We start from the raw sequence: 23,084 nt of genomic DNA, 5'->3' as shown, positions 1-23,084 counted from the left end.
AGAAAGACATTTAGTTCCTGCAAAGCAAGTGCCTCAACTCTATGCGAGTGTCACATGTTTGAAGTGCGGACATGGACAGAAGTGTGGCTGCGCACCCAGCAGGTGGGCGGGAAGACTGCTGAGAAGGGGGAAGAGGGGGGAGATGGAGGGAGACGCCATAACCAGGACCACACAGACCAAACGTCTGGACCACTAATGGGCAACTCGAGGGCCTGCACATGTCCACGCAAGTGCATCTTCCACAAATTCAACAAAACGAAAAATGTAAACACTCCCAGTTCTTATCTTTTCATTTCGTCTAACTGTTGTTGCGAGAGTTTCAATGTTGTTTTCGCTTTTTGGACTTGGGAATCATTCAAGGGTGCTCATGATCCACCACGGCAATGTTGATTTAAGATTGGCGGGCCACAAAGGGTCCTAAAATTTGACAAAGGGTCCGGACCAGGAGCAGATGGATGGAGTGTTTTGGTAACCTCACATCATCGGAGAAAAAAAAAAAAAAAATTTAAATTAAAGTGAACAAAAGCATTACAACAATATATATGTCTTTGAAAAAACACAGCATTTGGAAAATAAAACATTAACAACTTGAATTTTTTTCAAGTTGGGTGGGCCGGATTACAACGCTTAACGGGCCGCATGTGGCCCCCGGGCCGTAGTTTGCCTACGCCCGATAGAATGAAGAGAATCAAAATTCAGCAGTGTTGTGCTATATTGATAAATCAATTTTAAAAAGTGATAAAAGGGCAGCCATTAGCTACTGTAGCTTTTTTTCATTTATTTTTTTTATAAAAATCAGCCTTCACTAAGCTATTATCAGAAGAGTGTTGATTGTCATCGTCAAAAACATCTTTCAGTATGATAACGTTTCTGTTCCATGCCTTTGTAATCCCCAAAAAAACTTTTTAAATTGATTCCATTCACAAGATTATTTTTAAACCAAAACGAAGCATTACAATCTTTGCAAAGGACAATTCGGATATACTTTGCTTGCGATGACACAAACATGCGCATATAGCCGATTTTTTTTTTTTTTTGTGTCAAGTGGTCTCATTTTGAAAACAGGTTTGGAATTAGAGCAAGATATTGACCCATAATCGGCTATGATATTCATCATTTTGACGAATATTGGCATTGGCTATTGTTTGCGTTTTCATTTAATATCAGTATCGCAATCTGCATTTCCAATTTCCAACGCCGTCTTAGTTCCCAGCATCTCTTGTCTCCACATTTCCTGTGGTTAGGGTTGGCGTTTACCGAGCAACTACACAATATTTGTCGACATTCGTTCACATCAACCAAGGCTACAATCCACATGTAAACTCTCACTTGAGCTCCTCCTTCACACATATGAGGAATTCATCACAGTTACGAGGCGTCTTGTTCTCAGACTACACAAACACTGACCGGAAACGTCACACGCCGAGCAGCTCATGCCAAACTCAGATGCTCCTGGAATGCTAACATGGCAGTGTCAGATTTCCCAGCGAGCCACGCTGCCGCGTAGGTTGAACCAGATCCGCTTTCTCTAAGTTCACAGGTTAGATTTGATGCAATGTGACGGGCAAGCTTGCCGCTCGCCAGCTCTACATCAACCTCGGAATGAACAATGCAGTGTAGTAGGGAACGCGGGAGTTTGGCATGATGGTTTGGTTAAACAATATGAAGAGGCTGTCAGTTTTCTGCAGCAAGGTGTGCAGAGTTTCTTTAAAAGCAGACTGCGTTAGTTGCACCATTTTTTTTTTTTTTAAGGTGACGCCTGTCTGACATCTTCGGGCTGATTAGGACGAGCCAGAAATAGCGAACGTAATGGGATGGAAGCATCTGGAGCAGAGACCAGCCTAAATTAAAATGCAAACTAAATCATTACAACCCTGATGAAATGCGACCTTGCAAGACAATAAATAGTACGGATCCAGAGAACCTTTTCGCAGCTGATCCTGTCCCAAAATACGGCAGCCTTCGAGTCTAATGAGGAGGGCGGTCTAAATAGGTGGTCTAGTTCTAACCAGATGACAGCTCGGTTTTCTTTGTAAGATCGAAACAGGCGAGAAAAGCCCCCAAACGGTCTTATATGAATATGAAAAGCTATCCTGCGAGGCTTTGTCAGCTGGACAAAAGCTGTGGCTGTGAAGCAAGAGACAAGCCCTCATCTGGCTAAGCTCTCAGGGTGTCCGTCCGGCTCTCCCAGCATTCCTCGGTTAATTTCCCCCCTCAATGGGCAGAGTGTTTATTTTTCTTGCCGGGTTAGTTCATCTTAACTCCAGTTCACTCACAGTCACTGTTTAGCTTTTCACAAAGTGGACCAGAAAATTATTGGGATTATTGCTATAGAGTTCTGAGAAACACACAATGGAGGAATGATTATGGATTCATTGATCAATTTATCGGTTGGAACTCTGCCATTTGAGTGGAACTTTTTGAAGAAACTGGGGGTAAATAGCGTGCATTGCTTGGTTGTAACCAGCAGAGGCGCTGTTGATTCAGTCTCAAATTGTTTGCGTCGAGACAGATTCTTCCTATGCTGTGTTCACATTACGTATTGTTGATAGCTATCAAAATGGTGGGCATTTAGTATCCTAGTAGCTTTTTCTTAATTTTCTGACATTGAAAAAAATAACTGAATTGATAAATTGGTTTAATGAATAGCTTTTGTTTATTGTCATTTAAGACAGCTGATTTGATTTGTAACTGGACTACAATTATATTCATGTCAAATGAGGGGTTTGTTTGATAGAGTTTATTGGATTAAAGCATTTTTGTATTGAAATGACGATGCAGCATTTGGAAAGATTATTGCTTATTATGGCATTGTTGCTTTAAATAGGTTGCACCACGTGGAGCCAATCCAAAGGCCGTGACCTTGCAAGTTGAAGAAGCCCTGCCCACCTCGTTTTGATTTTAATGGAACAAATGTTTCGGGTCAGAGCATCATGAAACACGCCGGGGTCGGTGCCTGTCCCATAGCAACCACTGGGGTGAGGCCGCCTGGGAACGCTGACATTCCGCAGAGCCTAGCTGCACAACTGCATGCTTATAACAACACTGCAGGTCTTGACATGTGCGCCATTCCAAAGAAAGAACGCCAAAAGCCAGTGAAAACACACATCAGACAGTGTTAAACAATAATAATGACTTCGGGAAGATCATTAATGGCTTCATTATCTTTTGGACAAAATCCTGTGAATCTGAAACCTGTCACATGGTATAGACTGATCTAATATTTAATAAATATCTATCTAATATAAAGTCACCTATCTAATAATGATAACAAAAAAAGAGTCCAGAAGGAATATAATACAGGCCATCTTACTACACAAACTGAGTAAAAGGGTCATTCAATGTGTTTCACTATTACATCCTTAACTAGTGGAATACAAAGCCAATTCTGAGAACACAAATTTAACAGTCTTCCCATTAATCTGACTGAGGGGTTGACACTAGAGTACACACCAAGTATCACTTTACATCAACGGGCAGCACTGTGGACGACTGGTTAGCACGATGGCCTCACAGTGCAGAGGTCGTGGGATCGATTCCGACTCTGGCCTTCCTGTTTGGAGTTTGCATGTTGTCCCCGGTGACTCCGAGGGTTTTCTCCAAAAACATGCATGGGAGGTTGATTGGACACTCTGAATTGCCTTTAAGTGTGATTATGAGTGCGGACGGTTGTTCGTCTTTGCGTGCCCTGCGATTGGCTGGCAAGCAATCCAGGGTGTACCTACTGCCTGCGACCCTCGTGAGCGGCTCAGATAATGGATGGACTTTACATCAACTTGGCTAGGATGCTTTGACTCACGGATGTTCACCCGCATTAGATAATACATCATAGCTAAGATTACCTAGAGTAGACTGACTAATTGATTATACTGTATTAACAAGTGGAAAAAAAACTCACACATAGATCAATTTGGGGTAGTCTATGTTTAGGATCACCAATATTTCAGGGACTGGCAACGTGGCTATATCAATATTACCAATCATCGGCTGGATAACAAGCATTTGTAGTAAGTCAGACTTCCTGCCAGGTAAACAAATTCTCATTGACATGTACAGACTTGGTCGACTAGAGTTTGTATGGAAATAAACGTCATCAAAGTCAGCAGCGAGACAAAATGCGCAAGATGGTGGCTAAAACCTCATCAAACGTTTACCTCACCAATGACTCCCCCTTCTTGCGACCTCTGCCACAACTGCTTCCAAGCAGCTGAAGTCAGTGAACACACACACAGACACACAATATATACACAAACCTTCCTCACACATTTGACTGGTTAGAATTAGATGAAAGTTAGGTTGCTTTGCTACCTCACATTCACCAGTGAGAGTACAGACAATCAATAACACATGCCAGTCTTTCTTCCTTTTTTTTTTTTTTTGTAAATAGCGTGCACTGTTTTGCAATAAATATGTAGCTGCAGAATAGCCTGCCAGCGGTTTGTGCACATTACAGTACAACTGGCTTGGAGCTAACAAAGAAGCATGCGCCTACAATCGGCTCCATTTGGCATGTTTGCTTGCTAAAGAAAACAATCATAATAATAAGTTGGCGTTTGCAGATGTGATTAGTGAACATAATGAAACAGCAGGCCGAGCTAAGATTTGACTGAGAAACATTGGAGGGATCTTTCATTTAACAGCGCCTCCTTCCCTTCAATGGAGCCTACCTGAGCAGACTGGAGAGCGGATGCGAGGAGGCACCGTGGCCGCCGCTATTGCCACTTCCACCAGTTCCATACGACCCGCTGCCGGTGCCGGCCGACGGTCGTTTCCCGGATAAAAGCTTCTCCACCGCGGCCAGGTTCCCCGTGCGCGCCGCTTCGAGGAGCTCCTGCTCCTTCCCCATTGTGGATGCGTTAAAAAAAAATCCAAAGGAGAAGGACGGGCTACGCTTGTGAAATTCCTCAGCGACAGCCTTCCTTTCCCTCCCGATCTCAAGTTAGTATCCCTCAATTGTGCGGAAATAAAAAAATAAAAAAAAACTGCCTCCGCCGCTTTATTTATCCGCCCGACCGCTCCACGGCGTCGCTGCTGGCGCCGAAAAGGGGGAAAAGTTTCGTTGAGGCGCACCGCACCACCGAGGAGCAAACTTCCTTTGGCCAGTCCCCTGAGTGGCGTCCGTCACTTCCTCGAAACTGCTCCCTCTTGCTGCATCTCCAAGCCGAGCCCCCCCGCAGGCAGACTCGCGCGCACGGTCCGGGACACGACACACACCCTTCTACGAGTTGCTCGATACGGGAGATTCCAGCAAGATGGTGCCACAAACGCAAGTGGGCACAGAGACGGGCCACGTCCCCTTCGCGTGTCAACTAACCTCGTGTCAATTATGTTTTATTTAACAATAAACCAAAGTGATGAAAAAAAACTAGATAACCTCATTAAACACCACTGACTTTTTTTGCGTTCGCACTTGTCAAATTGCCCAAGTGGGTGTGAACAGCAACGTTTCACAACACACTCATCAGGTGACTGTGAGTAAACCGTAACAGATAGCGGCGTTTGCTGTTTTTAGTTCATCGAAAGTATTTAGTTTAAAAAAAAAGCAAGGAGGGGGGCGCCCGGCATGCTTGATGAAAAAATTGGTATTGCCTTTATATAATTTGCGTTCCAGAACGTACTCGATATCATTGCAGTTGTATTATTCTGTCAGTTATTACTTACGAAAAGTGAAAGGAAATTGATACATTTCCCAACAAGATTTTTCTTTTTGTTTTTTTACATTCACCCACGATTCAATAAAAATTTAAGAACTAACTTTAAAATTAACAGGCACAAAAACCGTGTGCTAATAACGATTTTTCATGCATTTTATCAATAAAGGTTCGACCAAATACCCGTGTTGTAAATTATGTTGTTAATAAAGTTTATACAAACAGGAACCGGAACTGACGTTTTGCACTAGCGAGTTACCTTAGTCTTCGTTTTGGCTTTCTTTTCACCGAAAAATCAGAAGTTGCTGGCAGAATCTGAGGATACGTTGTTCGTTTGTGGGTAAAATGTTTCTTGCATGTCGTGTTTACTTGATAGTTACCAGTTAAAATTAACGTTTGTATGCATTGCTGCTGTTTTGTTGAAGCCGACCGGACTCTGGCGAAGGTAAGCGCTTTACTTTTATTTCGGTAGTCAATAAACATTTCTTGCATTTAAATGAATACTACATAGATTCAAACATAACCTTTACTTGCTTTGATTTGTTTGGGTTGTGTCTAGTCTACAACCCCATAGTTATGTGTTAATAAACATTGCTTAATTAAAAATGTAAATGTTTTTGTTCACTTTCAGAATTTCAATAAAATGTAAACACGGGTTGTAGTCATGGATAGACACCACTGTTAATTCTTGCAGAATCTGAAGTTGTCATCGTTATTGAGTGATAATGGCGGATCCTGCACGGATCAAACCCGAGGGCACACTCGAGATCCCAGCGGCCGGCCAAGATGAGCAGCCGAAAGCTAAGGCGAACGATGACACAACGTCTCCTGCTCCGGAAAAGACTGCCGATGAACCAAAGGAGTCTTCCTCGCAAGACCAGTACAAACAGGACGATGCATCTGTGAGTAAATTTCAAGTTTAGACCTACCGACCCAGATGACTGGTTACTAATATTTGTCCACTCTTTCATTTTTCCCGTGTGAAAGGAACAAGCAGCAGCAGAGGATGAGGAGGAAGGGACTTCAGGTCAGGCTGCATCTAAAAGACTGAAGGTGGAACCAGAAAAGAAAAAGGAGAAGAAGCAAAAAGTCGATGAGGACGAAATACAAAAGATGCAGTACGATATTTTCAAACAAACACAAACCATTTTCATTATATTCCCATTAACACATTTCTTCCTGTCTTTCTGAAGGGTTTTGGTGTCATCTTTTTCTGAAGACCAGCTGAATCGTTATGAAATGTACAGGCGTTCTGCGTTTCCCAAGGCTGCTATTAAGAGGGTATGAGGTTTATGACTATTGGTTAGGGCAGTGTTTCCAAAACTTTGAACAAATGCACGTTTTACATTGGGAAAATCTTATGGCATGCCATCAAATAAAACTGTCACAAACAGTATATAGGCTGAAATAATGATACCGTCTCAATTTACTCAGAAATGTACTCAGTGTGAAGTCTGGGTCTTTTTAGTTGAACACAAAGCTGATATACTTGCAGGAAGCTGAGCATTATTATGTTGGGAACAGGTAGATACATAGGTTAATTGAATTATACGTTACTGGCAAGTCGACTGTGGATTAACCAAATCATACGCAGCAAATATTTTTGTTTTTTTACGTTTGGTTTTTATATTTGGTCGTTTTACACATCTGTTGATCGCTCACAAACCATTGTCTCCCGGCACAGTGCTTTTGGAATCACTGTGTTAATGTACTAATTGGTATTCTCCAACAATCACTAAACTGATCTGTATTTGTGTGCTCCCTTTTCTAGTTGATCCAGTCCATAACAGGCTCCTCTGTGTCCCAAAACGTGGTGATCGCCATGTCCGGTATATCCAAAGTTTTTGCTGGGGAAATAGTTGAGGAAGGTAAGAATATAACTGTCGGGGAGATTTGAGTTTCCTGTAAATAAATAATTAATTTGGGTTTTCACAGCACTGGATGTTTGTGAGAAGTGGGGAGACACGCCACCTCTTCAGCCCAAACACATGAGAGAGGCGGTGAGGAGGCTGAAGAGCCGCCATCAGATTCCCAACACCAAGTACAAAAACATTCTGTTTCACTGAGGAGGGCTGCTCAAATTACATCAATGATGACCACACCGGTCCTTCTATGAATGTGGCGCCATTGCTCCAAGGAAACGTTACGTCAATGAACAGACTACTTGCTGAGCAGACCAGACATCAGGAACACTGTGCGTCCTGCTAGGAAAAAAAGAAATGTCATCCGTATTGAAATGGAAACTGTCAGTGCAAATATTTGATGCAACATTCAGTTCAATTCATATGAAAGTAGGGTTGTAAATACAGTAAATATCGAAAATATTACTCTTTTGTCCTTTTTACTGAAGGTTTTAAAAATGAATTTTAATATACACTATGTGAGTCAGGAGTTGGGTGCAATAATGGACCACAGAAACACAAATTCAATGTGTTTAGCAAGTGTTCATTTATTCTGTTAAAATACTTAACACTCACTACTGGTTCACAGAACCAATTTCATATTAGTCTTAAGTGATAAAGACATAAATTTCAGTATTATTAACAAGTACTGTCCACAGGGTTCAAAAAAACACTTGCATCATAGGGAAGATCTCACCTGCCATCTTTCTAGTTTGTCAAAGTGAATGAAAAAATCCAGTGATTTAACTCGCACAAACAACACCATGACATTTAAGTACATGCATTAGAGCGAAAACACTTTGTTTTACTAGCCATCCCGTTTCTGCACCACACAATTACTTCAGCGAGCAAGTATGTGGAGTTGATCAAGTAACGAGCAAATGGAATTCAGTGCTGGATTGCCTGCTACATACACTCGACAGCAGGTGCATACCAAGACGCTGTCGGCCTCGATTTAAATCACAAATGTAGTAAATCAAATTCCACACCTATTGTTTTTCTTGATTTTGGTTACTCATATTGCTTAGAAAATGTAACAAATTCCTCAAAGGCAACAGAATAACCTTGAAATGAGTGCATTGGTGAGCTGCAAGTGATGGGAAAATGAAGCTTCATGAAGCACTTGTCATATTTTTTCCTCCACTAGATGGTGCTCTTGGTTTAACGACAAAAGGCCAATGCAATGAACATTTATTTTCTTTCCACTGCGAGAGCGGCATCCAGAGGAATCAAAACTGCACAAGTGCTTCATGAAGCTTCATTTGCTCATCACTAGTTACAACCACAAGAGGTCTGCCTCATGCAATGAATTGAGGTGACCTGAGAGGTCATTAAATAGAGTGCCTCCGAAAGGCAAAATATCACACCACATGACAAGATAGATCCACATTTGAAATAAAACATTCATGTAATGAACAACATACTGCGCAGTGTTATAATGAATGGCTACATTATTATTCTGCATTAAATAGAAAACAAGCATTTGGTCTAATATATCGATTCTATTTCACAGTAACATTAGATGTTCAGAAAAGTGCTTTATGTGACACACTGAATTAGCATGCAAAATTAGTACCACAAAGACATCTTTGAATGATATGGTTCCAAATTATAGTGCAGTAATAGTGAACCATAACATTTCTTCAATGTGTCTTATGAACGCATTCACACACACACACACACACACATATGTAAACAAATGAGCATGTTGTGTGGTCACTGTCGGTGTCCACGAGTAATAACACTTGCAGCTTGTTTCCTTGCAAGCTACAAAGGCGCTGAATTCTAAATGCAATACATTGCATAAACTTAACAACACTGCACGGAAATAAAACTGATCAAATGGCAACAAGGTGAACTTTTGACTAGCATATTCGAAAATGTACTTGTTTTCTTTACAAGTCACAACTTGTGTTCAACATGGTAAGACGACTATGCTACATCATAATTTCATAAATGTCTTTTGTATAGTTACAATCTACAGTACCAAGTCGTGCATTTATTGTGTATTTCAGACACGATCAACTTTGAATACTATGAGGTGGAAAGAATTCAAAGCCTGATGGTAGCTAACCTAGCATGCTGTGTGACAACAACAACAAAAAAAACGTTTACTGTCCATGCTAATGTGGGCAGAAAACATCAGATTGACTCTCTGCTTGGTCTGGAATTATTTGGACATTGGCATATTCAAAAACAACGTATTGCCTCTATAGACCATCACGATGGATTTGAAGTCAATCACTTAGAGCGTAATCAACCAATAATGATAGCAGTTTCTTGGATTTATATTGGACCTTTCAAGATAGTCCACTTTTATTAATTCATCATTTTTTAATTGATGTGGAGGGCACAAACTATGTGCAATTCTTTAAATGTGTAATGCAATCATTTAAAAAATTCTTTAAATTAAAGCTGAAAGTTGATATTTTGAACACACGTTGAGTTTTATTTCAAATCCACCGAGTCTGGATTCTGCTAAAGAAAAAGTGTCATTGTCCATATAATCACCAAACAAACCAGTATTCAGACCATTTTCTTCTTTTAGTAATTGCAGCAATTTAAAGTCGTCGTCATGTAATCATGACTTTCCAGACGTGACCTTCTGATGGTGTTCTTCTACATGATCACCACCGAGGTATGAAGGTTGAATATGCTAAAGCGTAAACTCAGGGTCATACTTCTTTATCTCCAGAAGGAGGCGATCTCGGTCACTGAGGGCCTGCGTGAGGGCCATCTGAGCATCAGAAAGCTTGGACTGCAGGCTTTGCCTCTGTAATGGCAGGATTATTAGATCAATTTGTGGCACGATACATGGTCTGTATAGGAAAGGATGCTGCAAGCAAACAAGTCTAGTCTAGAAGGTTTTTTTCCACAGTGAATCAGACTAGAGGGGAACAAACAAAAAAAAAACTTTTTTATCATGCTAGTGCAGTGGTCTTCAAAGTGTGGTATGATTACCTCCAGTGGTACGTGGGCTCCCTTAAGTAGAATGTGAGAGAACCCCTCAAATTAAATTGATTTGATTTTTTTAATTCTCTGCAGCACAGTTCAGTTGTATTTAACTTGAAAGTACACTGCATTCACAATGTAAGCTTTAAGAACTGTTTTTTTTTTTTTCAAAAAAAAAAAGTAGGTTCAACCGAAAAAGTAACTGAATCAGTTTCAAAAAGGTCGGCGAGTTAACACCAATCCCTCTCAGGTGATATTACTTAATTACTGTGCAATACCAAATAAAAAACAAAAATAGGTTACGAAACACTAATCAGGAAAAATGGTTTTGTATCAGAATCAGAAATCCCTTTACTGTCATTGTACTCAAGTGTGCAACGAGATTAGAGAGCTCCCCTCTCCAGTGCAATACGGTTAGTCAACTGAATAATCAATTCTAAAAATAGCCCTTCTTAGAATACAAAATACAACCTCTGCCTCATTTGTGAACCTTTCGTCCAACTACGCTGCTGTAATTTAATGGTGGAGATCGTACTTGTATTTTCTGAGGTGGTACTTGGTGTCAAAAGTTCAAGAAGCTAGTACATCATAGTTGCATGAATCAGATAATTCTTTAATGATGCTCTGCGAGAAAATTCCGCCAGCGTACAAGTCACAGCAGTGTTTACAAGACAGTAAAAACAATCCCCCTAAAAAAATTAAGTAAGTTGCAAAATGACAGTTCCACACATCTATAAATTACAGCCATGATAAAGAAAAATTAAATAAACCTGAGCATCTAAAGGCTGATTTTTTTTTTGTTTCGTCTTGTATTGGATCTCATAAGATTCTACAGGGATAACAAACGCATGGTTGTCCAAACACGGAAATTGCTTACCTCACTCTCCCGTTTACCAGAGCAGGAATAGTTTGGACTGTCCAGTACTTCAGCTACAATCCAACAAAACATAAGAATTTACGATAAATGGGTGTGCACACAAAACCACCACAACACCCGCCATAGTATCCAACATAAAGATTAAAACGCTGCTTTGCCCACCTTTAACCCTCATGATGCCGTCATCACTGCGCTCAAAAAGCAGCTGATCGACAACAAATGTGGCTGCAGTTGGCTGAGGAGCTGTTGGGTAAATTCTTGGGCTATCATCCTATTAAAACAAACAAAACAAACAAACAAAAAAAAAAACCTTACCGCCTTTTCATTAGAATTGCGTTCATGTAACATGCAGAAACATTTCTAAATTTAAAATAATTCCAATGTCTCACCTTAATAGTAATGGTTACATTGCTGAAGTGTACGTTTATTGGCTGACCATCCACACTAAATTCATCCTCCAGAAAAGGCCCGATGTTTGCTACGGTGGAGGTTAAAAACTCCACGTGACAGTCTTGCACTCTCACATCCAGCAGCCCCAAAGCCTCGCTTGTTTCCGAGTGCCGTGCTGCAGATGGACCACTTTCTGCACGCATACACACTGCAGGAGAGCCCCTGCTACCGTGTCCATTCTGCTTGTGGGCAGGAGCTGCACAAAGAAAAAGATGTGGGCAAGCTAGACAAATGTAGTTACTAATAAACCATAACACACGCATATTGTTAGCATTCAAGTTACCTTGAATGAGACCAGCCAGCAGGTCAAAAACCCTGACGTTACCCATCTGTACTGAGCTTAGATTCTGGGCTTGTACAGCAAAAACCTGGTCCTCTCCCTTTATTTCCATAGTGCAGGATGTCCCATTCAGAATGAGTAACAACACAGAGGACTAAAAGGACCGTACAAAAACAGGACAAGAATAATTAATTGTGAAGATAAAAACTGTTGAGTAACTCCAGAAAGATATTCCCTGAACATAAGAGCCTACCATATCTGTAGATACATCCTCTGTACTGAATGACAGGGAGCTACTCAGATCAGCTGATGACCCTCCTTCGGTGCCTAGAGCAGGGCTGCCTCGGCTTCCGGAAGGGTTGACACCGACACGTGCAGAATCTACACCAGATTCTGGAAATGTCAAACAATATACTGAAGGCATGGTTTACAAAAGGTTTGGATATGAACTTATGAGGGCAAACATATTGGCGTAATTTTAGCATACTGTGGAAATTAGTGTTAGCTTTGCACTAGCCTTCATTAAACCAAGAGCACCATCTAGAGGAGTAAAAAAATTTTGGTCGAGCGAGAAGTCATGAAGGTTCAGTATATACTAGTGATGTAAAATGAAGCTTCATGAAGCACTTGTGATATTGTTTACCTCTCTAGATGGTCCTTTTCGTTTTAAGATAAAGGCTAGTGCAATGGAAATTGGTTACATTTCCACTGCATCTTTAAACCAAGAGTGCCATCTAGAGGACTAAAAAAAATATCACAAGTGCTTCGTGAAGCTTCATTTTCCCATCAATGTTAAGTACAGTCAAGCCCGAAATCATTTACACCGTTGGGTGTGAAACTCGGTCACTCCTGATAACTAGTTGCCGAACCCTGCGCACTGTGCAACAGTTCAATTGAGTTCAGCTACGTCACTCGGTGTGAGGCAGACCTTCTGCGATATTGTTAAAAATAAAAACATTCCAAGTACCGGATTCCATGAGAACAACAAAATTGTCGCTGATGTCACTGCCCATAGACTGGCTGTCATCAGGCAGACTGCCATCCAAGATAGCGCTGTCAAAGGAATGCTGGGAAGGCGACTGCTTCATCATCTGATGCCTGAGGCTGGCCACCAGGGAGGGGGAGGAGGACTCTTCGGGATGTTGGACTTGTTCCCTGTGAATGTACAAGAACACTCATCTGTTAAGAGTTCAAGCGCTAATAAAAGCATGTCATGCAGAAATGCCTTGTCACCATCTGAGCGGGAAATGAATAGCTAGCACTTACTTAGCATGCGGACTGAACAATTTGCTCATCCCAGAGCCACGACTCAATATGCTAAAGGCGTCTCTTGTTATTGAAAAAGCGCCTTTGGTTAAGTCCAGTGAGGCACTGATGGCATCTTTGGTCGCACCTTTGGTGACGTTGATGGCGCTTGATAGTTCTCCCTCAAGGCTGAAGGTGGAGGGCTCTCGGGAGAGGATGGGGGAGTTTACAGGTGAGAGTTGAGGTGACAGGACTGGGGTGTCCTCAAGGATGTTCAAGGCATCACCTTCCAGGCTCTCTTCAACAGCCTCACATGCCTCCTCCACCGTAGCATCTTGTTCATCCAGATCAAATGCAGCGTGGGCCGTGCTGAGGGAGGACACACCGTTTTCTAACCCACTGTCCTCTGGGATCAAATCGGTCGAATGATGAGTAGGGGAGATGTCAGAGTCTGTGAGACTGGGGCTGTCGGTCTCTGGAGTATGAGGGACCTCTTCCTCTGGTTCTGTGGCGGCTGGTGGTAATAGGAGGCCAAGCTCCACTGAGTCCAAAAGCAGAGCAAGACAAACAGAAGTCGGTTGTGACTGTCGGTCACAACTCCGTTTAATGTCCTTCAGATCCCGACTTAATTCCACCCCTAGACGTGCCATGGAATCTTTCATTCTCAGCAAGGCAACGTATTGGTAGTGGTTGAGCCACATCTTGACTGGCGTGATGACGTGAGCAATGACGTGGACATGGGCAAGCGCTGGATCTTCATGGTGATGTTCTGAGGCGGGCTGATGAGCCTTGCTAGGGCTGACGGGGTAACATGATGAACCCCTGAACCAGGCAGCAGGCTGGCACATCCATACCGACATAGCAAAGGGCTCCACAAAAGGGTGTGTTTTGCCTTTGGGGAGTCTTCGAGTTCCATCAAAACCAAAAGCAACACGGGACAAACTTAGGGACCAGATATCTTGGGATCGTAGTTGTTTTGTAATGGTCGGAGAAGGTGTCGTTTCTTGAGAGTGCTTCAAGAAGATGTCGGGGATGGCGCAGAAGGCACTACGGTCTCTGGGGTAAGGACATGGTGGCTTGGGCTGGAAGAAAGAACAGCTGGCGAAGGTATCACAGGTCATGCTGAGGTCAGCTCTGGAGCCATGGGGACAGTGGCGGGTGTTGCTGAACGCCATTTGAGGTACGCTAACAGAAAGGGACCGAGGACGCTCTGGATGGTCCAATATAGAAGAATCTAAGGGAATCACGACCTAAAGGAAGCAACATCAAATCAGACAATACAACAATTTTTGGGGTCAATCGTTTAACGTGACAACTCACCTTGAGCTGAGCCGCATCCAGACGGATGTCAACATGCTCGTCTGCTTTGCTGCTGTCTTGCAAATGGTAAAAAGCTTTGACCTGGTTTAGAGTATGTAGCAGCCCTCTTGAGAACAGATTAATCCACAACACACTTTGTGGGTCCACACACAGCTGGAGGCCATTTACTTGGGCGTACAGGTTCGAGGTTGGCACTGGAAGTGTAAAACAAGGCAACTGTTGAGTTCAAAGTTCAGAGGTTAAATTTTGATGTAATAAACAAGAACGAAAAGGAAAAGTTACCTGAGAAACTGGGGTTATTTGGAAAGTAGTATTCGGTAAACTGCAGATGAACTGCGGGTACATTATCTGGCAGATGCAAAACTTTGCGGTTACATGACAACAAAGGCTGAGTTTTCTTGTGTTGCCGGCTTTTTGTAGACACCTGAATAAGGGGGGGGGGGATGAAAAAAAATGCAGTCATTTGTGTTGAGTCGCAGAAAATGCAAACAATTAGCACAATTACTGAAAATATGACGAAAGAGAGCGGGAAAAGAGAACTTGAATTTAAATATGTATATAAAACAACAAAAGCAATTCCCTGGAGGATCTAACTCAGTCTTAAGGGGAACTAAAAGCCCCTTTAAATAAGCCTGAAAATAACAGCTGAAACATACTATTTTATAAAAAAAAATTTAAAAAAAACATCAAATAAATTCTCTGTACTGTAAAAACGCTATTCCGTACACAAGCAAATACATTTTAGTTAAATATTTAATATTTTTATTTATATTTACTGATCAATCATCATCGATCTTTTTACCTAGTTGCGCAAATATTTTTACAAGTCAGGTTGAATCCTTTCATATGGAATGGCTTGAACAAAACAAAAAGCCCACAAAATATAAAATATTAAATTAGATTTTACACTGGAAATTTTTTTTAAAAGTAATTACACATAAGTAATATTTTCTTGAAGCAGTGGTTGGCAAGGTGCAGTCTGCGGGCCAATGTTGGCCCGCTGCCAATTACATCTGGCCCAACAGACTGACATTGATGGGAAAAAATATATATAATTAGGACTTTATAGGGAGTTTAACATTTTTATTATATATCATATGCTTGGGCTCACTTCCCTTTACCAGTCTGTATTTGGTAATTCTGTTTTAGAAAACCACACACCTGTACCACATCCACACGCAAACGCACGCACACACAAAGTGATATATTTGCTTTGGATTATTTATGACCAGGATCATGTCTTATTATAATTTAATTGAATTATACATTTTAATTTGGCAAAATGGTAATTTTATTTTGTATCGTATTTTTGTTATTTTGAATGAAAATAAAAATATAACAGTATTATCACTTGTGGTCTGACCGACCTTAATAAATGAAAATTTGACTCACTGGGAAAAAAAAAAGGATTGGCATCTGTTTTAGCTTTTTATTATTCTACCCCTGCGATAGAATAAAGCCGTCTTTAGCATTTATGTTGTCAGCAACAAACCTACAGCTTTTTCTTTTATCACTGCTACACTTTATAGCGTGTTCAAATAACTGCTTGCAGAGTGCAACAGTAAGCAAGTGAATCAAATCAGAGTGATAAAATCTTGCCTGGTAAATGTCAAGGTCATCTATCCGGACCACCATGCAGCTTGACCGCAACCTCTTCAGTGTTGCGCTTGAAGGACTCATGCTAGAGTTGTTTTTGGCTGGCTGTTCTTTGTCAGAGAGATTTGACTTTGGACTGGTTGTTCCATCTGAATTGGGAGAGAGCACAACTGTATTATAAGAGGCAAAATAATGCCCCCCCCCCAAAAAATTAATTTGTAATTTTTAGCTGTTCATAGAAAAGCTCTATTTAAGTTTACAAGTTTCTACTATTTGGCAAAATGGGTTCTTCCATATGAAAGTAAAATCGGTACAGCATGAAATCCTTAACTTAATCGAATCCAACCCTTGTGAATCAATGGAACAAATTTTGGAAATCAAAATGAATACACAGCCCAACAGCATATCATCCAGTATGAAATTATGAAATTAATTCCGCATCCATACCTCGAGGCATCCTTGCAGGCGAATCGTTGCGTGGCTCAGGCACCTCAGTACATGGGCCTGGAAACCCAAATGACTCTGCCCTCCTCTGGTAGTCATGCAGCAGTTTGCCTGCCCACTGCGCCTGAGCTTCCATCGCTCCACTGTAGCGTTCCCAGTGTCGACATCCATCAGCTGTGGAGAAGCAGCACTAAATGGCAGTTAAACGACGCCACCAAATTTCCGACTAATGCATGCAAAGTGGGTCGTCCACAAATGAAGCGGACCATCGCCAAATAATAACAGTTGCTGATTCACACCATCTCAGAAAAGCTTTTAAAAAAAATGTTGTGCACTGAATCGAAAACAGCACCGGAAGTAATGAGAGTGACGTCATGAGTTTGAAAAATGCTGGTGTAAGAACGGATTACTCATTATCGTTTTCTGCAATAAAGAAAAGAGGGTTGCTATTAACGAACACTTGATAGCTAGATAATGGATTTTAAAATTCAGCTGCTGGTCTATAAATCACTGAATGGTTTGGGTCCTTTACAATTCTCATAGAACACTGATTCACAAATGAATATGTGGCAGTACACCGTTTAACAGCGGGCAATAAAACGAGGAGGGCTTATCCCACTCACCAGGTCTGTGAACAGGATAGTAGTCAAATCCCAATTTCCTGAAAGTCAACTGCATTGCACCGTGCAAACCTGGAGGTTCTTCTATATCTGTCACGGAATTGTAGTTATCGGGAGTAATACGGTCGTGATAAACCTTTGTACTTTAAAGTGCAGTAAGTCTGTAAATGTACCTTCAGCCGCTGAGGAACTGTCATTGCATACATGTAGGTCCAAGCGAGAAATAAAAGTGTGGTAAGAAGATTCCTTCACATCAAAGCGATCAAAATATTGACTCATGTTGTTGGGTGAGCCAGTTTGAGCGGGTGTAGACTCGGTCCAAAGGTTGTAGAGCCCAGGTGATGGAGGAGCAGTCTACACAATACACAAGTGGTCAGAGTAATTATCAAGTAATTATCAAGTAATAACAACAAAAAAAAAAGAAGACTTCACATATGATTTTCAGAGTAAGTACGAGCAAGTCTGAGTTTCATTGACGAGATCACGAGAGGCAGCACCTGCAGGGAATCTGCAGTCAAGCTCTTCCTCTGCTGGGCCGATTTCTCCATGGCCTCGCTGAGAGACTTGGCATAGCGGATGATGGCTTTGAGCTGAGAGTCGGTCAGTACCCACAACAAGTCATCCAGAATAAAAAGCAGCTTGGAGGCCAACACGTTGCAGTCCTTGATCTGGTTGGGAAAATGACGCATTTGTGAACCAAATGCACAGACAGCAGACAAGCTAAACGACAGCGCACCGACGACTTTCATCCTCACATACACATCACTCAAAAAAAAAAAAAGTAAAACATAATTTCATGCAATCTAATGTAAAAAATATTTGCCAAGTATCTGAATGCAAATAAAGTAGATAATGTCTCACTCTGCGTTTTAGAGCAATGCGAATGCGTCCCTGGTTAGTGATGAGGCGCAACGGGGTGCTACCCAAATCCTGGTCGTCACTCTCGATGGCGTCTGCCTCGATGCGCAAAGTTTGCCAGTTAATTTCCTTGAAGGTCAACACCTGAAGCAGAGAATAGTTATGTAACATATTCAGCAGTTAAACATGACATCATCATTGGGAGGAGGAGGTGAAACTTTGAGCGGACAGGCTTTATTTAATACCGGGTCCAAGATCTTGAGGCAGATGAAATTAAAGATTTTTAATTCCATTACTGAAGCACATAAACAAGCATCTGCTCTTAAGACTTCCAACTAAACCCACATCACTGTTTTTATCAGATATAGACTGTTTATGAAAGAATGTTCAATTATTTACAGATTTGAGACCATTTCAATTCATAAAACCCTCCTTATCCTAAGATAACACATTTGAAGACTTTTGAAAGATTGATTTAGGACATTCCGATGCCTTGTTTTTAGATTCAGGGATCCAATACCTTTTAAGACTTAATAAGGATCCACGGGAGCCTTGTCAGAACTTCCTAAAAATGTAAACATACTTATCAAAAGTATGGGTTTAAATTTCTTCTCAGAGTAGAAATGTGGAGCACACCTTTAAGCATTTTTGAATCAATATTTCTAACATCCTTGACATATATCCGTTTTCAGTCCTGTGCCTCCAGGGCTGCTGTCCTTCTTGTTTTCCCCATCGCTCTCTGCTGCAACACACATGATTCAAATGCTCAGGATTGCTATCCAGCTTCTGCAGACCAGATTATCTGATCATTTGAGTTAGGCATGTTGCAGCAGGGAGAGATGGAAAACAGGCAGGACAGCGACCCTCAAGGAGCAGGATTGAAGACCCCTGACATAAATTAAATACACACACATGCAGACAGATTCAACAAAAAATGGACAGCATTAAACGCTGCACTGGTACCTCTCCTCTCTTTGGGTCTGTGATACGGGTGAAGCGGAGGTCGCTACGCTGCCACTTAGGGTTGAGGCTGTTGCCTTGCAGCTGCCACAGCTCAAAGGAGGCATGGAAGGCCCGAGCCTGGACTTTGATGGTGATGGAGTTGATTCGAACTGACATGCCCTCAACCACTTTCTCCGCAAAGCCATACTCACTGTAAACAGTTAGAGAAAATGTGAGCCAGTGTGCTCCCTTTCAGCAGCATCATTGAAGGCTTACTTACCTCTGGCCTGCCGTGATGGCGATAGGAGAGGGGCCATTGGGAGGACGAGGTTCCTCACATGTCCTCATTTCTACCTCTACCTTATCCAGGAACTGCAGAAAAGAGGAAGTAGGAGTAGAATTGGTCAGTAGAAATGTGGGCAAATATTTATTAAAGATAAAGAACACAAGCTATGGAATGAAAATGGTAGATGCTAGAATGATTGAGAAATAAAGAGACAAGTAAAGCGATGGTGAAAAAGGATTGCAACACAGAGGAAAATTCCTACCAGGCAGATGGGGCTGGTTTTTAATTTGGTCCATTGTATCTGCAAAGACAGGAGGAGTACAAAGTCAGTCAAGGGCGCAGAAAAAAAAAAATTGCACCGCTTTCTACACTCTTTTGTATTCAATGGGCGCAAGGGCTCCCATAGGATGCAAGCAAGCAAGATTGCATATTTCCCGCACTGCTCAATGTGGCATGCCAATGAGAACATAAAGAAAATAAATTCACAATGACATCAATTGGGGAATTAAAAGCAAGGATTTATCCAGGCAGTTTTCTTTGAATTAGCCATTTTTTTCTTTAAGAAATAAAATGTGCTACGGTACCAGTATGGAATTCGGAGGCGTAACATGACAACCACTTTTACTTCCAGAATGGCATTCAACAACAAAGAGGAATACGTCTTGCTTTTATTTGCTCCTTTGTTTATTTTTATATAAATAGCTAAGAGTGTTAATGTTGATTCTTTTTTTTTTAACAGGAGTTAAAAAGTGTGACTAAAAAATCATGAGTCATATAACAAAATCAAACTGCTACTCCTCTACAGACTTCCTAAGTCTCCACTTTGTCAAAGATTAGATAAAACTATTAAAAAAAATAATAATTTGATGATTGTTGAACTAGTATAATTATGTAATCTTTCAATAATTTTTTTTACTCTGCTCCCTGAAAATCAGTTCCCAATTGACTTAGCTGATAAAGTTTAAAAAAAAAAAAAAAAATGTAATTTCTGCTTTGCAGTTCAGTCCTGCTCTCATCTGTCAAACCAGTCAGCTAGTCGTGTTTTTAAAGTGACTCACCCTGATGGCGGCTTTGTTGCAGTAGACGCGTGTGACGGCCAGCCAGGTAGGCAGGTCGAGCATGTTCTGCAGAACCTCTTCATCCAGCTCAAGATTGGACAGCTGCCCCTCCCCCTTCAAGGTACTCAGGTTGATCTTGTCTGGGGACAGATTCTTGGTGAACCTAAGGAGAAGAAACACGTCAAAAACAGTCACTTACTAAATAATATCAGAAGGTCGCGGATTCTTAATGCATTTCAGGATTCCTTTAACACCAAAGAAACAAACCCATTCCATACACACAAATCTGGATTGAGTGCCACTAAAAGGAGCGCGACAACAAACTTTAAGGAAAGGCAACAATTATCACAGAACAGTCATTAGTTGAATATTTCACACATAAAACACCATTCTGATGCATCATCAAGACATGTTAGAGAAATGCGCTAAATGCCAGACGGGAGTGGTTGACACCTACGTTTTGTAACTTTGCGCCACTTTGGCCAAACTGTTAAGATTGTCAGTTAACACTGAGACATGCCTGATAGACCTGACAGACCAGTCCTGTACTGAGACTCCCAAATCTCACTGAGTATTTCGTCACATGGACCTGGAAATCTATGGTTTGTTGGAGTTTGCTTTAATCCCAGGTTCAGTTACACTTTTACTTCTTTCTAACTGTCAGATCAGACTTGGTGAAAATAGTGATTTTATGGAATTAAAAGCAGTGTTAGTTCAAAGACTATAGTGGCACTGGTAGTTTAAATTTATAATCAGGATTAACATGCTTTAAATAAGTTCAAACATTCAAGAGTTTATCCCACTGGGAAACAAAAGAGGCACTGTAAAACGTTGGCCTGAAAATTAAACAGCACTAAAATATCTCTTAAATACTTCACAAAGAAGATCAGGTTTGACATACCTAATGGGACAACATGCGGGATTGGATTTGAATACATTCCAAACTGTTCAAAATGATTACGATCACATTACGCTACACAAACACACTTCATTGTAAAATGATGTCTTCCATAAAGATTGCATTTGTGTCTGTATTAGGGCTGAAACAAATAGGAAATGTTGTTAGAAAGTATGACACAAAATCCTATTTTAATGCCATCAGTTGAAATCAATGATACATTATGATTATGTCACGTTTGTTTCATTTTAAGCTTTTTAGTTGCAGTCAGATCTCGAAATATACTAAAGTAAAATTCAACCATTGTTCGGTGTGTAATAATCGGAGAAAAAGACAGTGATTGTACCAGATTGAATTCAATTTTGCATGCAGGTGCTTGTGGATCTTAAGGGCAAAAAAGCTTTCAAGTTTCAGAAAGAATGTGCAAGATCATGCCTGTTTACACGCAAATTTCTCTCCCTATTTGACATTCGGCAATCGTAAATTGAGAACACGGTCGGAAAAAAAACTAGCGTCCATTTAAGTGTCCATACGAGCCAGCTAATTGTGATTGTTGACGCCGCCAGCATCCAGAAAGGTTAGCACGCTAACCAATATGACACCTACCTTGACAAATGTTTCAGAATTTGTTTTTTGATAATCCCGGCCATTTCTGCTGTGATCGTACCCTAGCTGCTCTGCCGATGGGTCTCTACTTAGATCGACATTAACTAGCTTGGAAATCGCGTTGTACAGAATACATCGCTGGCTGGGGGTATCTTAAAAGCCATGGCGATGCTGCTAGGCTAGTAAGTACCTCGCTCCACATCCGACAGCAGAGCCCCCCCCCCACGGCCCTTGAACACCCCCAGCGCTCGCTCGCTCGCTCGCTCTCTCGCTCTACCCCTCTCTCTCTCATTCCGTCCGCCCCCGACTCTCTGGCTCTCTCTCTCTCTCTCTCTCTCTCTCGCTCTCTCTCTCTCTCTCTCTCTCTCTCTCTCTTTGTGTGCGTGGGTCACTCGCTCGCTCTCTCTTTGTGTGCGTGAGTCACTCGCTCTCGCGCGCACGCACAAACCGCATTGAAGATGCAATAGCGCCATCTTGTTGGAAAGTATAGGAAACCCCCGGTATTATGCTGCACTCGATGAAAATTGGAAGTCGGAAATGTCAGGCTTCCGAATTCCGATACAAGAACGTCCCTTTGAACTGTGAGGTCCGATTTGCGAAGTCGGGAAAAACAAGTTCACAGACATTCAGTGGTAAAACATAATTTACGTGATTACAAACACATCTTTAGTTAAGGTGATTTGTACTGACTGCAAACTTCCTGCATTAAGTTATTTAGTTAAATGGATGAAATCATTTGAAGATACGATATTGCTTTAAATATATGAATTAAGGAAATTATGAAGATGGTTTGAAGGTAAAATGTGTTGTAATGAACAAAATATTTATCGGAATCGCTTTGAGGTCGGAATTGAGACAATCCGAGTCTAAATTCCCCGAATGCATTATCTTCTACTATCATACAATATAATACAACTTTATTTAGAAATAATGGACAAGAAAAAAAAAAAAAAAAAAAAATATATATATATATATATATATATATATATGTGTGTGTGTGTGAGTGTAAGTGTGCATGTATGTGTAACAGTTATTTGTAACAAATAAGTTAAATTAGTAATTGTGAATAAAATTAGTAAAATAGTAAAATGGGATAATTT

At 41.1% G+C, this 23,084-nt stretch overlaps 3 protein-coding genes across 11 annotated transcripts in view; 1 reads left to right on the top strand and 2 right to left on the bottom strand.

The window, feature by feature from the left end:
• anks1aa (ankyrin repeat and sterile alpha motif domain containing 1Aa) overlaps positions 1-5,434 on the bottom strand; it is a 48,813-nt gene extending 43,379 nt beyond the window's left edge. For 3 of the 6 annotated variants that reach the window (XM_088291556.1, XM_088291559.1, XM_088291561.1), the window contains exon 1: positions 4,668-5,433. In XM_088291556.1, coding sequence (XP_088147682.1) covers positions 4,668-4,846 — 179 coding nt within the window. In that variant the 5' untranslated portion in view covers positions 4,847-5,433. Of the gene's footprint in view, positions 1-4,667 lie in introns of all 6 variants that reach the window. The other 3 variants (XM_088291558.1, XM_088291560.1, XM_088291562.1) reach the window with 3 other exon arrangements.
• Positions 5,038-7,975, top strand: taf11 (TAF11 RNA polymerase II, TATA box binding protein (TBP)-associated factor). 3 transcript variants are annotated; one of them, XM_088291566.1, is made up of 7 exons: positions 5,038-5,270; positions 6,077-6,096; positions 6,346-6,553; positions 6,639-6,769; positions 6,845-6,932; positions 7,423-7,519; positions 7,587-7,975. In XM_088291566.1, exons 3-7 carry the CDS (start codon positions 6,377-6,379, stop codon positions 7,715-7,717), a joined length of 624 nt encoding a protein of 207 aa, XP_088147692.1. In that variant the 5' UTR covers positions 5,038-5,270; positions 6,077-6,096; positions 6,346-6,376; the 3' UTR covers positions 7,718-7,975. The 3 variants fall into 3 exon arrangements, with proteins under 3 accessions (XP_088147692.1, XP_088147691.1, XP_088147690.1); XM_088291565.1 differs by lacking the exon at positions 5,038-5,270 and adding an exon at positions 5,340-5,471; XM_088291564.1 differs by lacking the exon at positions 5,038-5,270 and adding an exon at positions 5,846-5,987.
• Positions 7,976-8,075: 100 nt separating this feature from the next.
• On the bottom strand, positions 8,076-22,238 carry bltp3a (bridge-like lipid transfer protein family member 3A). Of its 2 annotated transcripts, XM_088291555.1 has the most exons (21): positions 21,985-22,237; positions 20,481-20,643; positions 19,685-19,723; positions 19,417-19,508; positions 19,158-19,347; positions 18,198-18,338; positions 17,834-18,004; positions 17,510-17,690; positions 17,340-17,426; positions 16,720-16,890; positions 16,276-16,421; positions 14,959-15,100; positions 14,677-14,870; positions 13,378-14,606; positions 13,079-13,266; positions 12,365-12,504; positions 12,115-12,265; positions 11,771-12,027; positions 11,544-11,652; positions 11,382-11,434; positions 8,076-10,325 (listed from the first exon to the last, which is right to left on the bottom strand). In XM_088291555.1, the coding sequence occupies exons 1-21, from the start codon at positions 22,026-22,028 to the stop codon at positions 10,209-10,211; spliced, it is 4,005 nt and encodes a 1,334-aa protein (XP_088147681.1). In that variant the 5' UTR covers positions 22,029-22,237; the 3' UTR covers positions 8,076-10,208. The 2 variants fall into 2 exon arrangements, with proteins under 2 accessions (XP_088147681.1, XP_088147680.1); XM_088291554.1 differs by having other exon boundaries at positions 11,771-12,265; positions 21,985-22,238.
• Between the last annotated feature and the right edge of the window lie 846 nt (positions 22,239-23,084).

This window comes from Idiotropiscis lumnitzeri, chromosome 3 (assembly GCF_059441095.1).
Source record: "Idiotropiscis lumnitzeri isolate Australia: NSW breed Sydney's pygmy pipehorse chromosome 3, RoL_Ilum_1.0, whole genome shotgun sequence".
NCBI classification, from domain to species: Eukaryota; Metazoa; Chordata; class Actinopteri; order Syngnathiformes; family Syngnathidae; genus Idiotropiscis; species Idiotropiscis lumnitzeri.
This window is presented reverse-complemented; position numbering and strand designations above follow the sequence as displayed.

What these genes read in the sequence shown, in the direction of transcription:
- taf11 (XM_088291566.1), top strand. Translation starts at nt 6,377, where the DNA reads ATGGCGGATCCTGCACGGATCAAACCCGAGGGCACACTCGAGATCCCA. An exon ending in ACAAACAGGACGATGCATCT is followed by an intron (nt 6,554 to 6,638) that starts GTGAGTAAATTT and finishes CCCGTGTGAAAG; the next exon opens with GAACAAGCAGCAGCAGAGGA. An exon ending in CCAAGGCTGCTATTAAGAGG is followed by an intron (nt 6,933 to 7,422) that starts GTATGAGGTTTA and finishes TCCCTTTTCTAG; the next exon opens with TTGATCCAGTCCATAACAGG.
- bltp3a (XM_088291554.1), bottom strand. Translation starts at nt 22,028, where the DNA reads ATGGCCGGGATTATCAAAAAACAAATTCTGAAACATTTGTCAAG. An exon ending in CTATCCTGTTCACAGACCTG is followed by an intron (nt 16,891 to 17,339) that starts GTGAGTGGGATA and finishes GCTTCTCCACAG; the next exon opens with CTGATGGATGTCGACACTGG. An exon ending in ATGTAACCATTACTATTAAG is followed by an intron (nt 11,653 to 11,770) that starts GTGAGACATTGG and finishes TTGTTTTAATAG; the next exon opens with GATGATAGCCCAAGAATTTA.